The sequence below is a fragment of the Melopsittacus undulatus genome, chromosome 7, assembly GCF_012275295.1.
Source record: "Melopsittacus undulatus isolate bMelUnd1 chromosome 7, bMelUnd1.mat.Z, whole genome shotgun sequence".
Lineage (NCBI taxonomy): Eukaryota > Metazoa > Chordata > Aves > Psittaciformes > Psittaculidae > Melopsittacus > Melopsittacus undulatus.
In genome coordinates, this window is record NC_047533.1 from 60,836,636 (window position 1) to 60,855,418 (window position 18,783).

The 18,783-nt window shown below is 39.9% G+C and overlaps 1 protein-coding gene across 1 annotated transcript in view; it reads left to right on the forward strand.

The window, feature by feature from the left end:
- WDFY3 (WD repeat and FYVE domain containing 3) overlaps window positions 1–18,543 on the forward strand; it is a 115,656-nt gene extending 97,113 nt beyond the window's left edge. The window contains exons 52-65 of the mRNA XM_005146574.3: window positions 62–168; window positions 969–1,122; window positions 3,932–4,023; window positions 4,347–4,559; window positions 5,565–5,712; window positions 6,471–6,625; window positions 6,803–6,961; window positions 8,557–8,736; window positions 9,835–10,017; window positions 10,903–10,999; window positions 12,070–12,399; window positions 13,409–13,520; window positions 13,846–14,043; window positions 14,839–18,543. Coding sequence (XP_005146631.2) covers window positions 62–168; window positions 969–1,122; window positions 3,932–4,023; window positions 4,347–4,559; window positions 5,565–5,712; window positions 6,471–6,625; window positions 6,803–6,961; window positions 8,557–8,736; window positions 9,835–10,017; window positions 10,903–10,999; window positions 12,070–12,399; window positions 13,409–13,520; window positions 13,846–14,043; window positions 14,839–14,959 — 2,249 coding nt within the window. The 3' untranslated portion in view covers window positions 14,960–18,543. The remainder of the gene's footprint in view (window positions 1–61; window positions 169–968; window positions 1,123–3,931; window positions 4,024–4,346; window positions 4,560–5,564; window positions 5,713–6,470; window positions 6,626–6,802; window positions 6,962–8,556; window positions 8,737–9,834; window positions 10,018–10,902; window positions 11,000–12,069; window positions 12,400–13,408; window positions 13,521–13,845; window positions 14,044–14,838) is intronic.
- The last annotated feature ends 240 nt before the right edge of the window (window positions 18,544–18,783 follow it).

Sequence of the window (18,783 nt, forward strand, 5' to 3'; positions counted from 1 at the left end):
TGCTACTGATTCTGTCACCTAACTGCTTTATTTGTTCTATGTGACTTTTAATCTTCTGTAGGGGAAACCCCAGCTTATCACTATGGGACCCACTATTCATCAGCCATGATAGTGGCTTCCTATCTTGTCCGAATGGAGCCTTTTACTCAGATTTTCTTACGATTACAGGTAAAAGTTACATCACTTCACTTTGTGTTTCTTTTCATTTGAGATCTAAGAGAAATGTATCATCATCTGGCTTTGTTTACACAAATATGGTAGAAGAAATATTTTTAGCAGAGTTGTTATTGCCTGGCAGGTTTTTGATGTGTCTCTGTAAAAGATAACAGAACTCACCTGTTTTGTTTCCTTGTAGTTTGAACATTTTTCTGAATGTATGCAGAGCAAAATATCAGCAGACAAAAAACTAAGCAAATTTTATAATGACTTTGCTCATCATGCTTTTTTCATCGGTTGTAGAAAGAATCATATGCTTAGTTCTGTAAAAGAAGGAATCGTATGCTTAGTTCTGTACTGGAGGTGTGAAAAGCTTGTTATTTTAAATCGGTGTGTTTATCCAAAGAACTATTTTAGTTACCTAGTGCTAAAATAAACAAATGTTTGCAGAGCCTGGAAGTGTTTACAGGTTCGATGGGTAATGGGATTTGTAACATTACATGCCAAATATTTTCCTAGACAGAAGCCATCAGGCAAGAATATTCGTGTTGCTCTAGAAGAGACTAAACTTCGATATGGGACTAGCCACCTCTCTTCTTAAAATTCTATTATCTGTATCTTAGTCTTTTCTATTATTATGTACCAGAAAGTAATACAGCTGTTTAAATCTGTTGTGTTAGAGGAAGAAACGTGCTACCTTGTACAGTGTCTTTATTAGGCACTAGTAAAGGATGTTCAGATTTGCCTTCTTGGAAAATCTGCTGTTCTGAGAGATGCTCTGATGCTGACATGCTTCTCGCTCTGTCCCACAGGGTGGTCACTTTGATCTGGCCGACCGAATGTTTCACAGCGTACGGGAGGCTTGGTATTCAGCATCAAAGCACAATATGGCAGATGTGAAGGAGCTCATCCCAGAGTTCTTCTACCTCCCCGAGTTCCTGCTCAATTCCAACAATTTTGACCTAGGTAGGCAGGAAGAGCTTGATAATACTGCAATGGGTGCAAGAACAGTGCCAGACAGTCCAGTGTGAGAGAAGTGTCTCATAATACGGGCAGAAAAAGATCTGTTTAACTGCATGAGAAAATGATAGATAACTTGCACATTCTGACATGAAAGCATAAGCAGGACTACTTCTGGTATTTCCTGATACTACATGCTTATTCAATATTGTATTTCAAAGATTGAATGATTCAGAACTCATAATTTCACTGGTAGGAGTATAGCAGGAATTCTTATTCCCTCTGTGAAACCTCCGATTTACTTTTCCAGATTTATCAGACTGAAGGTATTTTCTGAAGCAATTAATTTTTATTTTAAGCAGTTAATTATATGTTAGTGATAATTTTAAGTGTAATGTTCTAGTTGCTGAATGAGATACTGAAGTACCCAGAAAGGATTTTTGTTCAAGGTGTCATGTTTTAGTTGATTTGGGGTTATTTTTACCAGTTCAAAACACACAGATAATCATGTTTCACCTTACAAAGCAAAGTACAACCTTACAAAAACAAAAGCAATACCAGAAGAACACCCCACAAAACCTCTCCCAAGTATATTTCACACAGAAGGGTTACGGCCATTACCAGAAAAATCATAGAATCATAGAACGATTTGGGCTGGAAGGGACCTTAAAGCTCACCTAGTTCTAACCCTCCTGCCATGGGCAGGGACACCTTCCACTACACCAGGATGCTACAAAGCCACATCCAGCTTGGCCTTGAACACTGCCAGGGATGGGACAGCCGCAACTTCTTTGGGCAACCTGTGCCAGTGCCTCACCACACTCATAGTAAAGAATTCCTTCCTAAAAACTGCTTTCAGTTTAAAGCCATGCCCCCTTGTCCTGTCACTACATGCCCTCTGGACAAGGTGATTTAGGGTCTTAGTGTGGGCCTTAGATTGAATAGATTCCCACTGGGACGATATCAAATATAGATGCCATTTTGTTCTTCGAGGTCTACCATACCCTAAATCACCTTGTCCATGAACTGCTTTTTGCTGATGATGCCGTCCTTGTTGCCCACACAGAAGCAGCTCTGCAGTGCTTAACATCTTGCTTTGTGGAGGCAGCTGAGCTTTTTGGGCTGGAAGTCAGCTTGAAGAAGACAGTAGTTCTCTATCAACCTGCACCACAAGAAGGTTGCCATCATCCCCACATTACCATTGATCAGTCAGAGCTTAAGTCAGTTCAGCAGTTCAGCTATCTGAGAAGCATTATTTCCTCGGATGCCACGGTCGACAGAGATAGGTAACAGAATAGCAAATGCCTACAGGGCCTTCAGAAAACTCCATAAAAGAGTCTGGTGCAATAAACACCTGAAGAAAAGTACAAAGATTAGTGTCTATAGAGCCATTGTACTGTCTACTCTTTTATATGGGTCTGAATCATGGATTATCTGTCACCATCACCTGTGACTCCTCTAATGCTTCCATCAGTGCTCCCTCTGTACAATTCTAAACATCCATTGAACTGACTATGTGTCAAATGTTACTGTCCTTGAACAGGCAGGGGTCACCAGTATAGAGGCCATATTGCTGAAATCACAGCTGCACTGGGCAGGGCACGTTTCCAGGATGGAGGATCACCACCTCCCTAAGATTGTGTTTTACGGTGAGCTCACCACTGGCTGCTACAGGAGAAGTGCCCCAAAGAGGAGATATAAGGACTCTCTGAAACAATACCTCAGCCTTGGCCATATTGACTACCATCAGTGGTCCACCTTGGCCTCCAACTGGGAGACTTGGAGACACACCATACATAATGCTGTCGTCTCCTTTGAAAACACACACAGAATTCATAGTCTCAAGGAGAAAAGACAACATAGAAAGAACCATACCTCATCTATACCACCCAAAGAGACCTTTTGCTGTGCTTTTTGCAACCGGATTTGCCTATCCCACATTGGCCCTTTTAGTCATCAGTGCGCTTGTAGGAAGCATAGGTAAAGCCCTTCCCAGATCTTCATTTGTGAAGTCAAGCCATCACATCACTCACATGCCCTTTTTGTGCAAAATGGGCAGATCCTGTGGTAGTGGTTCCCTGTAACAAGGTTGGCTGCATAGGTATGAGCTCAACTGATATAACAAGTTTCTGTCTGTGCAATGATTACTGAAGGCTATCTTACTTGCTGTTGTTTTCATTAACTTTCATGACTGCAGTGGACCTTTCCCATAATGGAGAGAGAAAAGCAGAAACTTACTCAAGCAGAAGAATGGAACCGAAATAATCACGTACTTTTGGGGAAACATAAAGGTTTTGAGTTCAGAGTACACATTTTGAAGTTGTGAAGACTGAGGAAGCATAATCTAATCAACACCACTAGCTAAAAGAGTAATGTTTGTTTTGAAGAGCATATGCTGAAACACTGTCATCATCAAAATGAGAGCAGAGACTAAGACCAGGTTGAACGGTGCTTTAAGCAACGTGCTGTAAAGGAAGGTGTCCCTGCCCATGGCAGGGTGGTTGGAATTAGAGGATCTTTAAGGTCCCTTCCAACCCAAATCTTTGTGTGATTCTGTGATCATTTTCAAAAGTCCTAGCAAGGAATATTTGAATTCTTCCTTCTGTGAGCAATCTTACACAAACAACAGAGTTGAAATTGTTCATTTTTTTATTGCTGGCATTTAAAAATGACTCAGTATTTTAAAGAAAAATGGGTTGCTTTATGAAGGAAAGATTTTAGAATTTGATTTTCTTTAACATTTTTTCCCCCGTTGCTGTTGCAGTGCAGTTTCAGTGCTTCTCTCCAAACTTTTATTTCTATTTCTTTTTAATAGGTTGCAAACAAAATGGCACTAAACTTGGTGATGTCATACTCCCCCCATGGGCAAAGGGAGATCCTCGTGAATTTATCAGAGTTCATCGAGAGGTAATTTGCATTTTAATGCTGACAGTAGGAAACATCAGTTGGGACTTTCCACTACATATTAATCTAAGCAGCCACAGATACCAGCTAGTCCCTGAGTTCTAGGTTGATGGCTAATTGTTGCAAAGGTCGGTAGAACTGGTGTTTTCTCCCCTTCTTCTTTAGTTAAGGGAGTATGTTGAGGCAAGACTTGCTTCAGTGAAAAGCTTCATCAAAGTGTAATGAGAATGTGTCAAAATACATTCTGTATTTTCTTTGTGGCAGGTGTATTAGGCTCAATCAGTGGTGGATATGTCTAGTTCTAATGCATGCCCTTTGAATTTCAGGCTCTGGAATGTGACTTTGTGAGTGCACATCTGCATGAGTGGATTGACTTGATCTTTGGCTATAAACAGCAAGGCCCTGCTGCAGTTGAAGCTGTAAATGTCTTTCACCATCTCTTCTATGAGGGGCAAGTGGACATATATAACATCAATGATCCATTAAAAGAGACAGCTACCATAGGATTCATTAATAACTTTGGACAGATACCAAAGCAGGTACACACTTTGTAGAATTCTTGTTGTCCAGATGGTACTCAAATTGAAATGTATTAATACAGAATGAGAAAGTGGTTTAGAAATGAAGCTTCCTGAGAGTGTTTTTTCATAAATATTCTCCTGGTAATCTGAAATAATTTACATTTTCATCATAAGTGCAATAAAAAATCAGCTCTGGGCTTTACTTGTGAGATTAGGAATATCTTTTTTTTTCACCCCCTTTGTACCCTTATAGCAAAAGTGAGATGAATTATGGTTCAACTGTAAAAGTCAACATAAAGAAAAAAGTATGTCCCTGCTGCCAAGTCAGATGGCGGCAGTGAAAGTGCAATTTCAAAGTAATGCTTAGTGCTTAGGTATTTTAAGTTATCCTGTAATAAAATAATTTCTATAATTTATGTTTCCCTCCTATATTTCTATAACTTACACTTCCCTGACACCAGTCTCTTGGTGTTCACTTGTGCAGCTGCTATAGTTAAAGAGTTACAGACATACATTTGGTACAGCTAGAAAGTTTGTATTCTCTTTAAGAGATTATGTTAAATTATTAAATGTAATACTAAATCTGAAGTTATACAGTGTAGGTTTGTAGTTGTTTTGCGGGAGTTGGTGGTTTCCTCTCAGGCATTTGTTAAGGTTTCCTTTTTCTGTCCAGTGAAACTTTAAAATGTCAAAGCCAAAAATTAGTTTGTCCTAGGTTAGAATTTAATACTGAGCTCTGCATCAACTCTGGGATTTTTGCTTGCTTTACTTCAACTGCTTTTACAACTGGAGTTAGCTTTAAAAACAATTTGTTCATTATATCCTTGTTGGATTCTGTATTACTTGTTGAAGTCTTATTGAAGTAGTTGCCATAAGTTGTTAGTGAATACTGACAACAGTTAAGTAACGTTTGCTGACCTGCAGGGTTTTTAGAAGGTAAAATGAATGTACTGTGATAGTTTTCAGCTTGTGCTCTTGCAAGCCTGTGATGTTTTTTTATGCTAATTCCTTGATGAATTTCAGCTCTTTAAAAAACCACACCCCCCAAAGCGTGTTAGAAGCCGACTGAATGGAGATGTTGTGGGAACCTCTATGCCCCCTGGTTCCACAAGTGACAAGATTTTTTTCCATCATTTGGACAACCTGCGGCCATCTCTTGCCCCAGTGAAAGGTAAACTGTGAAACCACAGTAATTATTCCTGTTTCTTTGCCAGAGCAATCAGCGTTTAGGCAAGATTGTCCTTTTCCATGTTTACTTAATTCTGATAGTCTTAATGCTTGTACTTTATGAGAAAGACAAATTTAAAATATCCTAAATGCTGTAAGATTATGTTCTTAGCTACCTTAAAGTGCACTTAGGAAGGACCAAATCTGTGCTGCTTTAATATAACTTTTCTAAAATAGAGGGACAAAATTGGGCCCAAGCACCTCTCTAAAGTTTTAATTTAAGAAGCAGTATTCAGGGTACATTGATTCTGGGCCTGTGTTATCCTCAGTTTTTGTGATTTTCATAGTAGAAGGATCCTGTATTGCAGTGGCAAGAAATGCTGAGTTATGTGGCAGAAAACCATGAGCTGTAGTCAGGAATGTAGCCTGTGGGAATGCTTGGCCAATACGTTGAAATTGATACCAAAAACTGTGCCAAAAATGGTACAATCACTTTTAATGACCACAGACTTTTTGTCTGAAGAACACCTTGTGCAGCATCACAGGTGGGATCAGAGCTATTTGTGATCCTCTGGGTGTTCTTGCCCCGCTGCTCATGGTGCTTAGCCCTGCTTTTGCTAGGAATGTAGCAAAAGTTGCCATTGTTGCAGTTGAAAAAAAGATTTCTATAACATAGCCAATACAGCTATCCTTCTTTGCAGAACATCAGCTATTCAATGGAATCAGATAGCAGTAAAACATAACCCCATCTTCTTTTTTCAGAGCTCAAGGAGCCTGTGGGACAGATTGTGTGTACCGATAAAGGCATTCTGGCAGTAGAACAGAATAAAGTTCTCATCCCACCTACGTGGAATAAAACTTTTGCTTGGGGCTATGCAGACCTCAGCTGTAGACTGGGTACCTACGAGTCAGACAAGGTTTGTAATCTGACATTTGTTTCAGTGCTGACTGTACTGAAAGCAGTTAGTACTCTATAATGAAAAAAAACCTAACAATGGAAATTTATGTCACATGTGAATGGCACTCAGGTTTTATTTTTACCCTACCAAACACTAATCCTGCAAGTAATTCTTCTTTGTTTTCTTTAATTTTAGGCAGTAATTGTTTATGAATGTTTGTCAGAATGGGGTCAGATACTGTGTGCCATTTGCCCCAACCCCAAACTAGTTATCACCGGAGGAACAAGCACAGCAGTGTGTGTGTGGGAAATGGGCATCTCCAAAGAAAAAGCTAAAGCCCTCACACTGAAACAGGTAAAACACAATAAAGATGCTTTTTATTTAAATTACATTACAAGACCAAAGGAATTATCAAAGCAGTATTGCTCGCATCATAAACTTTGAAACCATGGCCCAGCAGAGAAACTAAAGGTCCAGCAGACTTTTGGAGAACTGAGTAGTCGGGGTACTGAGCTGCACTGAAAATGGGCAAAATGTGTCTTTAAAACTGCATCATTTTTAAGTATAGTTGGTAACCATGAGCCTTCTAGAGAGAGAGAATTTGCTAGCAATGTTAAAAAAATTATACAAGTGTGTTTTGTGAAACCTGCATTATTGCAGTGTTGTACATAAAAATGCCTCTGAAACCTGGGTAGGAGAGAGCAGTGAAGGGGACTTAAAAGGTTCATTTTGCCTTTTAATTTTGTTTTAATTACTTTTTCTTTAAAAACTTATATATTTAAATTACACTTATGCACAAAACGTTGCTCTTTCTGGCCCTAATGCTTATGGAGCAGGGTATACTTGTTCAGGATCACCTGAGGTTGTTAATGTTTTGTTAATTCAAAACATCAACTTTTAGTCTAACAAACAGGCACCTGTACTTCAAAGTCTGTTGCAGCTGAGTGCAAAGTCTTATGTGTTTACTAAAAAAAACCCAAAAATAAAACCAAAAAGGAACCCAAAACAATGACAACCCTCCCCCCCAAACCCCAAAACGATAAAACCCACCCACAAACAAAATGTAACAAAAGGCCACCTAAAACTACCTTAAAATATTCCAGAAGCTGTGTATCACTGTTCAAAAGTAGGTAGGTTAAATTTTACTGTTCCTGTTGGCATTTTCAGAGGAAAGCTTCCACTTAGGAGAAGAAATTTAGAGAACTATTTAATAACTTCCCTTACACAGTCTCCAGCAACTGTCCAAAGCTGTATTTCTAGAGCATTTTATTTATAAGAGTGCAAGATCAAACATTGTATCTTAAATTTCAGGGCAGCATATTGAAGGCTGTACTTTGTAGCCAATGATTTGTAACTGAGTAAACGGCAATAATCTGACTGTATTGCAGACTCTTGTTCCAATGGTTAGGTTAAGTCTAAAATATAAAAGCAGGATCTAATACAAGTAGATGATTGTAACTTTCTCCTCCTTCCAATTTACTTTGCCTTTTTGGTTGCAGCTCTTTCTTGGCTCTTTTATCCCTTTTTAATCATCAATAGAAGCTTATTCAGGAGCCATTTTATATTTACAAATAGTTTTTGTTTTCAGAATGTAATTTCAGGTGCATCCTGGAGCACATACTGACCCTGTAAACCAGGTTATTGATGCAGATGGAGGATACAGAATGGGATGGAAATTTATTTTGGGTTTTTTTTCAGTAGAAGGTCATGGAACGTTAGACCCTTGAAATTCAGTTTTGTGGAAGTACTTTTTAAATGGGAAAAAATATTATTTCTGTCATTTTCAATTACAAAAATAGTTGCCAACCGAATATTTGTAAGTCAGCTGCATCTTTTGGTAGAGTATTCTTGTTTACATTATCTGAATCTTTTCAGATGGTGGGTTTTACATAGTAATCTTTGTGCTCTCTCCTGATTGCATCTTGTTCCTCTCTTTTTGTTTTTTGCAGGCATTACTGGGTCATACTGACACTGTCACATGCTTAACAGCATCACTAGCTTATCACATAATTGTGAGTGGGTCTCGGGATCGCACCTGCATCATCTGGGATTTGAATAAACTCTCTTTTCTAACACAGCTTCGAGGTCACAAGGCTCCAGTTTCAGCCCTCTGTATAAATGAATTAACGGTAAGATCCAAATACCATTCACTGGTGTGCAGTGGAAACAGTAGCAAGAGTCAGAAGCTATTAAAGAAAAATAAACTAGGCTCTTCTGTTAATTTGCAAAACTTGTATAACTCATCTGTAAATCAATTAGCTGGTTTAGGGAATAATTAGCGAGATGCATGTGGGTTTATTCCATGCAGAGTCATTTGAGCTTGAAAGGGCTTTTTAACAGAGCTGGCAGGAGTATAGCTAGTGTAGTGTTCAAAGTGCATTGTCAAACCTGCCACGGGAGCTAAGAAAATATTTTGATATGTGAACTTGGTTGACTGCTGTTCTGTTACGCTTGGTTTAAGGGAAGCAGAAGATGAAGTTGCAATGACATTTGTAGCAGAAACAGACGTGTCCTCAAAGCTTGTCCCCTGGTGGTCCTGTAAGTTACAGGTTGCCATTTCTCCAATTCCCAGCATGTCAAAGAATTTGCCTGAAACTTTATGTAGCTGTCAATCTGGGCTGGATGGAACATTTTGTAACTGTAGCAGATGTAGTGGTTGAAATCAAAACAAATCGGGGTTCTAATGCAAGGAAGGGATAGCAAGAGGCACAGTTTATTAGCTGCTAGTAGTCTGGTGGTTGGAGTGTTGCCGGTGGTTTAAACTGCAGTTCCTGTTTCCCCTCTACGCTAGTTTGGACCATCTCTTGCTCTGCCATCTCTTGCTCTCTTCCCAATAAGGAAGCAAATGAAATTTATGGTGGTACATGTTTGTCCCACCATCAGAAAGAGGAAAAAAAAAGAACAGAGTCAACATGAGCAGAGTCTGAAAACTGAGAAGGAAAAGTACTGACAATATGCTGTTGGGGTTTTATGCTATGAAAAGTGGCAGAATTTGTCTTCTCATTGTATGCTGTAAACACAACAAATAGATTGCTACTAAATCTGGTTTTCTGTGTATGATTTTAAGAAAATGTGTATCTTAAAGATTTGTTGAGGTGGCCAAACTCAGTTTGACAAATGCCAGTGTTGGTGGCTGAACTAGTTTTATAAGTGAACCTGGCTTGCATTTTTACTGAAGAAAACCTGAGACTTGTATTGAAATATGGAGGTGTTATTTGTCTTTGCAGGGTGATATTGTCTCATGTGCTGGCACCTACATCCATGTATGGAGCATTAATGGCAGCCCTACTGCAAGTGTAAATACTTTCACTGGCCGAAGCCAGCAAATAATGTGTTGTTTTGTGTCAGAGATGAATGAGTGGGACACTCAGAATGTCATAGTAACGGGACATTCAGACGGAGTTGTCCGGGTAAGTACCAGGAATCACTGTTTGGAAAGTTGAGTTTACACCTTAGTAGTAGCAGTAGTTAGAGAAATCATGTCTATGCACCACAGTGTCCTCACTGGTATCAAAAGCAGTCCTCTACTATACTTGAGCCCTCCATCTGAACAACAAGTCCTGCAGGCAGGAGGGAGTCTGTGCTGGGTAGATGATGCAGACCTGCTTTTGGTGCTGGAACCAGCTGTGCCGTTTCTGCACAAGGTGGTGCACTGTATCCTGCCCACAAGTTAGATGGACATTGAAGATTCATGGAAAACACTTTCAGTGAGCTGCAGTCCTATGCGGTCTTTCAGTTTTCTTTCTCCTTTTCAATGCACCTGTTGTGATGTGGCAACTAGCAGTAAGCAGCATATGTTTTCCTTCCTGCTCTATTTTGGTTGCCTTTTGGTCACCAGCTTTCACGCCAGGAGACTGTAGCTTCATTCACCATTTTTGTTCTACACATCTTGAGGCATTTCATCTTTCTGCCTAGAAAGAAAAAAGGAACTTACTGGCATTTCTGTTCACTGTGAGGCTTCCCTGGTTTTCAGTACTTTGCTGTGTGCAGTTCTAGGTCTGCCTTAACCCAGAGTCTGTTGGTCAGATTGCTGAGTGAAATGGATTTTTTTGTTTTAACAGCTCAGGTGTTAAATAACAGCACAAGATTTGTTCACTTGTGATTCAGGGATAAACACAGATGTTCTCTTATAGTATCTAGCCCCAGAAAACAAGGCTTAGTATGAACATGTAACCTGTCTCTTGTGCTACCAGTGCAAATGCATGGCTCCAGAAAGACATCTTAACTCTAGAAATAGCTCTGGTGAAAGCTAAGAGTTCAGTATGTGACAATTTACTTATTGCTTGTCCCTCCAGTTCTGGCGGATGGAGTTTTTGCAAGTACCAGAAACACCAGCTCCAGAGCCTGTAGAGATGCTGGAAATGCAAGAGGATTGTCAGGAAGCACAAATAGGTATGTCTCCCAACAAGTGTTCTGTATTTGTCTTTTATTTGATCTTCACTATACGTAGGTAAAGCCATGTGGTTACAAAGTGCAATAAGGATTTTGTCCCAAAAAGCAATAGACATCCAGTGGGCATAATAAATAGAGCCTCTGAGTTCCTTTTTCACCACCTTGTTTATGGTAGTTTCTTACTGCTATGAATAAGAACAAATCATACCCATCATAGCTGTTTTTTTTCTGTGAAGTCTGAACATTCTGTGTGTGGTTGTTTCTGCTATTAGTGAATCCAGTGGATGCTACCATTGTCCAAAAGCTAGATTGTTTTTCATTATTTTTCAGTGGAATTACAGCATAACAGCAGAGTTAAAAAAGTCTGCTGATGGAACTGTATGCTGTTTAGACAGAATGCTGGTTGTGTCATTTTCCCCTGCTTGGAAGATTTTGGTCTCTACTTGATAGGTGTTTCTTTTAGCTATCTTGTCTCCCTTTTTCCCTCTTCATATTGAAGATATGATCTGGATTTGGATCTGGATTATATGATATTTATTAGTGATTATTATATAAATACAATTTTGGTGTTTCAGGGTTTTTTTTCCAGTGTCATTAGGAATGTAAATACCTTTGGCAGTTGCTTTTTTGCATTGTTAACAGATCTGTTATTAACAAATCTGCATCATGTTTCTCAATCAACCAGACTTTCAGCATAGATGATTGTGTTTACTTGTGTAAATCCTGCTGAAAAGCAGCAGGAGTTGGTTCTGCTAACTTGAGCATTTTTGAAATCTTTGCTCATTGTATCTACTCTGTCATAGCCTACCATGGATGGACTATCATAGGAAACAGCTTCAGTTAAGGCATTCTGTTTTCTGACAGACTAGTGCAAAAAAGATGAATAGTGCAATTACTGGCAGGAGCTGAATCTCTGCAAAGGCTTTGAGATGCCTGTGTTGCAGTTTCCCTCTAGTCATGCTATGGTGGTACCTGTTGGGTTGTAGGTAGTGCTGGAGCAGAATATGGAAACAGCTCAGGCTCTAAGCAGCCTTACTAACAATGTCTTCTCTCCTATTGGGTGAATCCAGGACAGGAAGCCCATGAAGAGGACAGCAGTGACTCCGAGGCAGACGATACATGCATAGGCCAGGACACAAAACCACAGGAGAGCCAGAGTCAACCAAGCAGCACCAGCCACAGGCCTAGGTCATCATCAAACAGAGCATCAGCAGCATGGTCAGCAGACAGCGGCTCTGATGACTCCAGGCGTTGGTCAGATCAGCTCAGCTTGGATGAAAAAGATGGTTTTATCTTCGTGAATTATTCTGAGGGACAAGCAAAAATGCATCCCCATGCTCAGGTTAATCACCCACACCCCAGCTATGCTGAATCACGGCACTACAGCAAGCTTAAACCAGGTAAAAGAACTTCCTTTATCTGATAAATGTACTGTCAGAACTGATCTGTAAGGAAGTTTGTGTCTGTGCAGCTTTGAGCAGGGTCGGCTGATAAATTCCAAAATGGTCAGTGAAAAGATTGTGTGCAAAGGTTGCATATTGTTTAAGCTTTCCCTGAGAAGCTGTCGTCAGTTTATCCTGGCCAGCAGCTAAGCAACTCGCTCACCAGCACAACCCCCTGGGGCAGGATAAGGGGCAGAATAGAAAGACCAAAAGCAGGGGAACTCAAAAGTTGAGATAAGGATAGTCTTATAAGCAAAAGACAAAGGGAGTGATGCAAAAGGAGTCACTCACCACCTCCCACAAACAAAATGATCATCGGCCATTCTCTGAGCAAATGGCTGTCTCTCCCAAAGGCTCCTCTGATCAGTTTTATTGCTGGGCATGATGTTATATGGTGTGGAATATCCCTTTGGTCAGTTTGAGGCAGGTGCCCAGCTTGTGTCCTTCCCAATTTACTGCAGACCTCCAAACCCATCACAGGAGGTGAGAGGGAGAGCAGAGTAGGTTGAAAAAGAGAAAATCTTGACATTGTACAAGTACTGCTGAACAACAGCCAGAACACTGGTATGTCATCAGAACTGTTTTAGTCACCTACCCAAACACAGCATCATATGAGCTTTTATGAAGAAAATCAGTGACAGTTGGAAATCTGAGTCCTTAGTTTAAAAAGAAAATAAAACAATTAAAATAAAAAGTGAAGCTCTGTCCCAGTCCTGCTGGATTCTGATACAGGGCGCTTTGTCACCATTCTCTGCAGCACCCAACTGAACTTGGAGAAAGCAGGGGTTCTGTGCATTGTTTTGTATCCTCTTCTTACATGTGCTGGGGAGCAGTTGAAAATACGTTTTCCCTGAGCAAAACTTGAGTCACAGAGAGTTTTATGTCCTTTTTAAAAAAGGGGAGAAGGGAACAAAAAAGAGAACAATCACATTTGCTTTTTCCTTTCCTACTTCCCATTCATTTCTAGGATACAGATGGGAGCGTCAGTTGGTGTTTAGAAGCAAACTAACTATGCACACAGCATTTGATCGCAAAGACAACGCACATCCAGCAGAAATCACTGCACTGGGCATCTCTAAGTAAGTAGCTCACAAGCAATTGCTTGAAACATTTTTCCAGTGCTGTCAGCAAGAAGCAGCACAAACCAAACAGAAGTTTGTGCTGCTTCTGCTTAGGGCAGTCTTGTTCAAGGACTGGATAAAGAAAAATACTAAAATAGACTTATCCAGCTGCATTTTGTTACACAGTGTGGTTACAGCTCCATCACTCCCTCAGGCCAGGCTAATTTGCACATTAGTTACTATGCCAGTAGTTTAACATGTTACATATGTAAAATTGTTCATTGGTGTCTATGTGTTACTGTGCCAGATTCGTTGCAGGAATGCTTTTGCTTTTTTCTTGCAGGGATCACAGCAGAATTCTGATTGGGGATGGTCGAGGCAGAGTGTTCAGCTGGTCCGTGAGCGATCAGCCTGGCCGGTCTGCAGCAGATCACTGGGTGAAGGACGAGGGGGGAGACAGCTGCTCGGGCTGCTCAGTCCGCTTTTCACTCACTGAGAGGCGTCACCACTGCAGAAACTGCGGACAGCTCTTCTGCCAGAAGTAAGGCCACTAACAGTTGTCTTTGGGTTCTTTTCTGTACAGCATGTCAGGCTGGGTAAAGCTGTTGCACACCACAGAATTCTGCCAAAAGACTGAGGTTTCCTTTACTAAAATAGAACTGATAATGAAAAAAAAATCAAAACTCTCAAAGCTCCAATGGAGGAATTTGGAAAGGTAGACTATCCCTTTTATAAATCCAGTGAGCAAGACAGGTATCAGGAGAGAATGTAATCTGGTAACCTGCTTGCAGCTTTGAAAAACTCCCTGTTGTTCTTCTGAGAAATACTAGACAAAAGAACTTGGCAAAGAAAAAGAAAAAAAGCAAACAGAAACCCCAAAACCAACCAACTATAAAATCCCCACAAATCAAACAAGCTTCTTTTACAGCTACTAGTAAAAACGTGTGCAGGACTGTCAGGATGCTGATTTAGGAGCCAGTAGCATACAGGGAAAATGTATGACAGGGAGGATGTATGTGAGCTCTCCTTACACAGGAACTGAGGTGGGAGTCCACCAGGTTAGTATCTCTAGTTTCATGTGACTGTACTTTGAGTCTACACTGGTGACAACAACCTTTTTTAAGGTACCTCTCATGTAGAGTCATTGTATGGATTATGTGGTGATCATACAACTTAAATTCTGCTTCTGCCACACCGTGTTGCATTTCTTTGTCATGATAAGTGTGGACAGTTTTCTGGTATGTGAAGTCATGGTGATAATTTCCACACCTTGATAAAAAATCACGAGGCTGGGAGAGGACCTGAGTTCACAGCCATGTTTGTTTTTCCTCTACAGGTGCAGTAGGTTTCAATCTGAAATCAAGCGTCTGAAGATTTCATCCCCAGTTCGAGTCTGCCAGAACTGCTTCTACAACCTGCAACATGAGAGGGGTTCAGAGGAGGGGCCCAGAAACTGATGGGGTCCTGGCAAGCAGGACCTCCATCCAGCCCCACCATCACTCCAAGAACTAGTGAGAGTATTGTGCAGTGATCAAAAGGGATTAGAATATTGTCTGTTTACACTTAAGTTTATACTGAGTTTTAAGCACTATAGGTAAAAAGGGATCATTGAGTTGGTTTGCGTTGACAGAAGGTAAATGAGACTAAAGGCATAATTAAGTGAAGAGCAAGGCCCAGGAAGACATTACTAATAACCACAATAGAACTGTCAACCCCTAAACCCATATTGACATGGCTGTTGAGAAAATCCTCACTAATCCTAAACATCCATTCTTGTCTTGTTTTTGTAGAGCTAGTCATCTTTATCGGGGGGAGGGGAAGGCTTTTTAGAAGATAGTTGTAAATCTGCCTTCTTCGCAAGCAGCTGTGTATATTGTAAATAGGTATAATGGCCTTTTTATCTAAATATGAACTTAACTGCCTGTTACATGGGACTTCAGATTAACCACTATACTTTGTGTGGCATCTTTATCTCATCGATTTAAATACGAATGTTAAAAAAAAGAGAAAAAGATTCTAAGGCGTTCTGCGTATTTCTGTTAAAAATCCAGTCTGTGCATGTTTGTTCTTTCAGTTGCCCACAGTATCTTAATTTTAAGTGAGGCTGTTCATAGAATTACATGGATTTTTTCAAAAGAAAACATTTTTGAGAATAGGACTTGGAGTATTTTATTCTAGCTGTAAGATAACCAGGAACTAAATTGTACACTTGTGTTGCATTTTATACCAAACTCTTTACCACCTCAGTGTTGTTCATATTTAATAAGGCCTCTTTTATACATATGTCAGAGCTGCAGTTTTGTTAATTACTTAATGTTCATTAGCAGCTGATTCATGCAGTGCAAGAACCAGCTTTTACCTTCTTTAGTCAAGAGCAGTTGGCTTGCATATAGGTACAGAATGAATTCCTTGTTGCATAAACTTTTAACCGCTGTTGTCCTGTAGCTTGTTTGCAAAAAAACTTCTGGAACAATAGGCATTGCTCTAAAACAGGGTGATATTAGTCATGTCAGAAATGCTTCTAAGAGCTATCTTTGTGTTTCAGCACATGGCATCAACTTGAGGACAGCAGTAGATTTCCATTATGGTTTTTAAGTTCAAATATGAATTTAATTGCAGTATTTTTTTACTACTCTGTCATTTATTTTGCACTACATATGGGATGAAGTAGAGACACTGATATCCACTGGGACTGGAAAGCGTGCATCAGATGGGCCCATGGACTTAATTTCTGAATGAGGTCTTGCCAGTGGGTTTCTGGTTGGGGGTGGGAGGGAGGGGAGGGCAGGGAACAGGTTGGTGTTTGGTTTGGTTTTGCTTTTTTTAATGTATGTGTATATATTTTGTAAATGGGTGACAAACTGATCTAGATCTAGGTATATTCATAATGATTCTTTTAAACAGCGGTAAGGATGTGACTCAAACCAACAGAAGATAGGTGGCCCTGCTTTTTGCTCTGCTAGTACTTTAGTGAGTGTCTTCACTCAAAATGAGATAATCCTTCACTTGGGATGATTTGGGCAGAATCTGGTCCTGGGATGGTTGAAACCATCACTGTTGTCGGAATTGCACCATCAGGTATGCTGGACCCTCTGTGGTGTTCTGACCCCTTTCAGAGGGCCCTTGGCACTGCAGGAGCACATCTGTCTTCTTTTGAGATGAGCCTTTAGCAGTTAATCCTGACCACTTACTATTTACCCTGGTATCACATGTTTATGCACTGAAGGTTAAATATGTATTTTGATACATGTTTGTTAATTATGTATGGTCTGGTCTGTAAAATGAGATATATTCCTGTTTTGGTATGTATACTAGGTCCCCAAATGAACAGAAAGGCTTCTCTAGAGCCCTTGCACACTGTTGAGTAAATGCAGGTTTGTTGAGATTAGCTGACCCAAATAGATCCAAAGAGTGATGATCAAGTAGCCATGCTGCATGACTACTCTGACAGACTTGTCCCTGGAAACAGGAAGGAGGTCCTCAGTAAGTGTGTGTGGAGCACTGGAATTCCTGTGTTCAGCTGTTCTCTCTAACGTTGCCTTCACCCTTCCCAAAATGATGCGAAACCAGCATAGTTCAGAAGACAGGCTAGTGGCCTTAACGTTTTCAGTTTGAAGAAAAGGCTGTTTTAACAACTCTGAAATGCCTTTGAGTCCACAGAGTTTTCTTCCCCTTGCCTCCAGATTTCAAAACAAAATTTAGGGAAGTCTTTTCTACAGACTAGAACTTGCACGGCCACATAATCAAATCCTGATGAAAATTAGTTTTATTATAGTAACACTGATAAAATTTAAACACTAAGGCAAACAGTTGGCATATAGCACTAATGGGGGTCATGAAGGTAGTGGGCCATTAGTGAAGAGGTAGTTGGCTGTGTTCAGCTACATAAGCACGTTGTAGGGGTGATGTTCAATGCTTTTGCTGTTTGGCAGCGTACTAAAACCACCAAGGTCACTATCCTTTGCAAGTTCAGTAGTGAGGAGGTGAGTCCCAGTTTACACTTTGGAAATAAATCACCACAGCTCTCTTGACTTAATTCTTCGGAGGCGCTGTCCCAAATCCCATGTTCTTGCTTGTAGGAGGTGGAGGGGAAAAAACACACCTGCTCTTATTTCCTCTGGCAGCTGGTGCTGTGGGCAACTGTTTTGTTCACTTGGGAGTGGGGTTTTTTCCATTACTTTCAAGCTTCTAATGCAAATACTTGCTTTGTTTTCCATGTAAAAATCTGTTGAGCAAAAATATACTCATGTACACTACCATTAGTAGACTGTATTCTCTGCAAGTACCTCACATGTCTTCTCCTGCCTTGTTCTTTGTAGTATACTTATTCATGTACTCTTAACATTCGTATGTAGTGTGCAACTGTAATGTCATGCTTATGAGAGGGGGTTGGCTGCCTCCAGCCCATGTTCATCAATAGCAAAACACTTTAGATAAGTTATTTTGCACTTTCTTATGTATAAAATTGGTAGAAACTTATATTTGCTTTGTATCATTTAAAGACTCCTTTTGTTTCAGTAAATGAACTGTGTATAAAATACTTATGCAGTTAAAACTGTTTTTAGAAAGTATTTTTAATTTCAGCAAGTTTGGTTACTTGTTGCATGACTATTAACACAGCTGACTTTTTGTGTCAGTGCAATGTATATTTTTTTTGTCCTGTTATTAACTTGTAAGCCCTAGTTAAATGGCCATTTATTTGTACAGCATCAGGAGTAAATTGAAGATAACTGGCTAAGACTGGAGTGTGGAATTTTGTACTATATTGCAGAATCCAATATTTGTTTTTTGGTGGTTACGTAAAAGGCCTGACGATTTACTATCTAGTGTGCAATCTGTGATATCTGAATGTTCATTGTATATTTGTCTCCAATGCAAAAAGGTAGAGTAACACAATTACAACAATACATGATTAAATGCAATAGTTCAGGTACTGAAGTATTTTTTTCATTTCAAATAAATACCTGCTATTTACCACCAAAAAGCTGTTTTGCATTTGTTGGAAAGACACAACATTTGCAGCTGAATAAACATTTTTAACGTAGGAATGGTAACTAATGAGTTACATGTTTCTGTATTGTCATGAGGAGTAAATTTCTATACCTTGCTATACAGTTTTGCTTTCTGAACCCAAGTACAGTCATCCACAATGATGCAGTGTGAAATCATGTGTCTTTGTTTATTCTGTTTTGCTTTATAAGTGTCATTGGAGAGTGAGGCCTGCGGAATTTGGCAGTGTGTAGAGGAATAGGTTGTACTGATATAGAGAAAGCAGACAGAA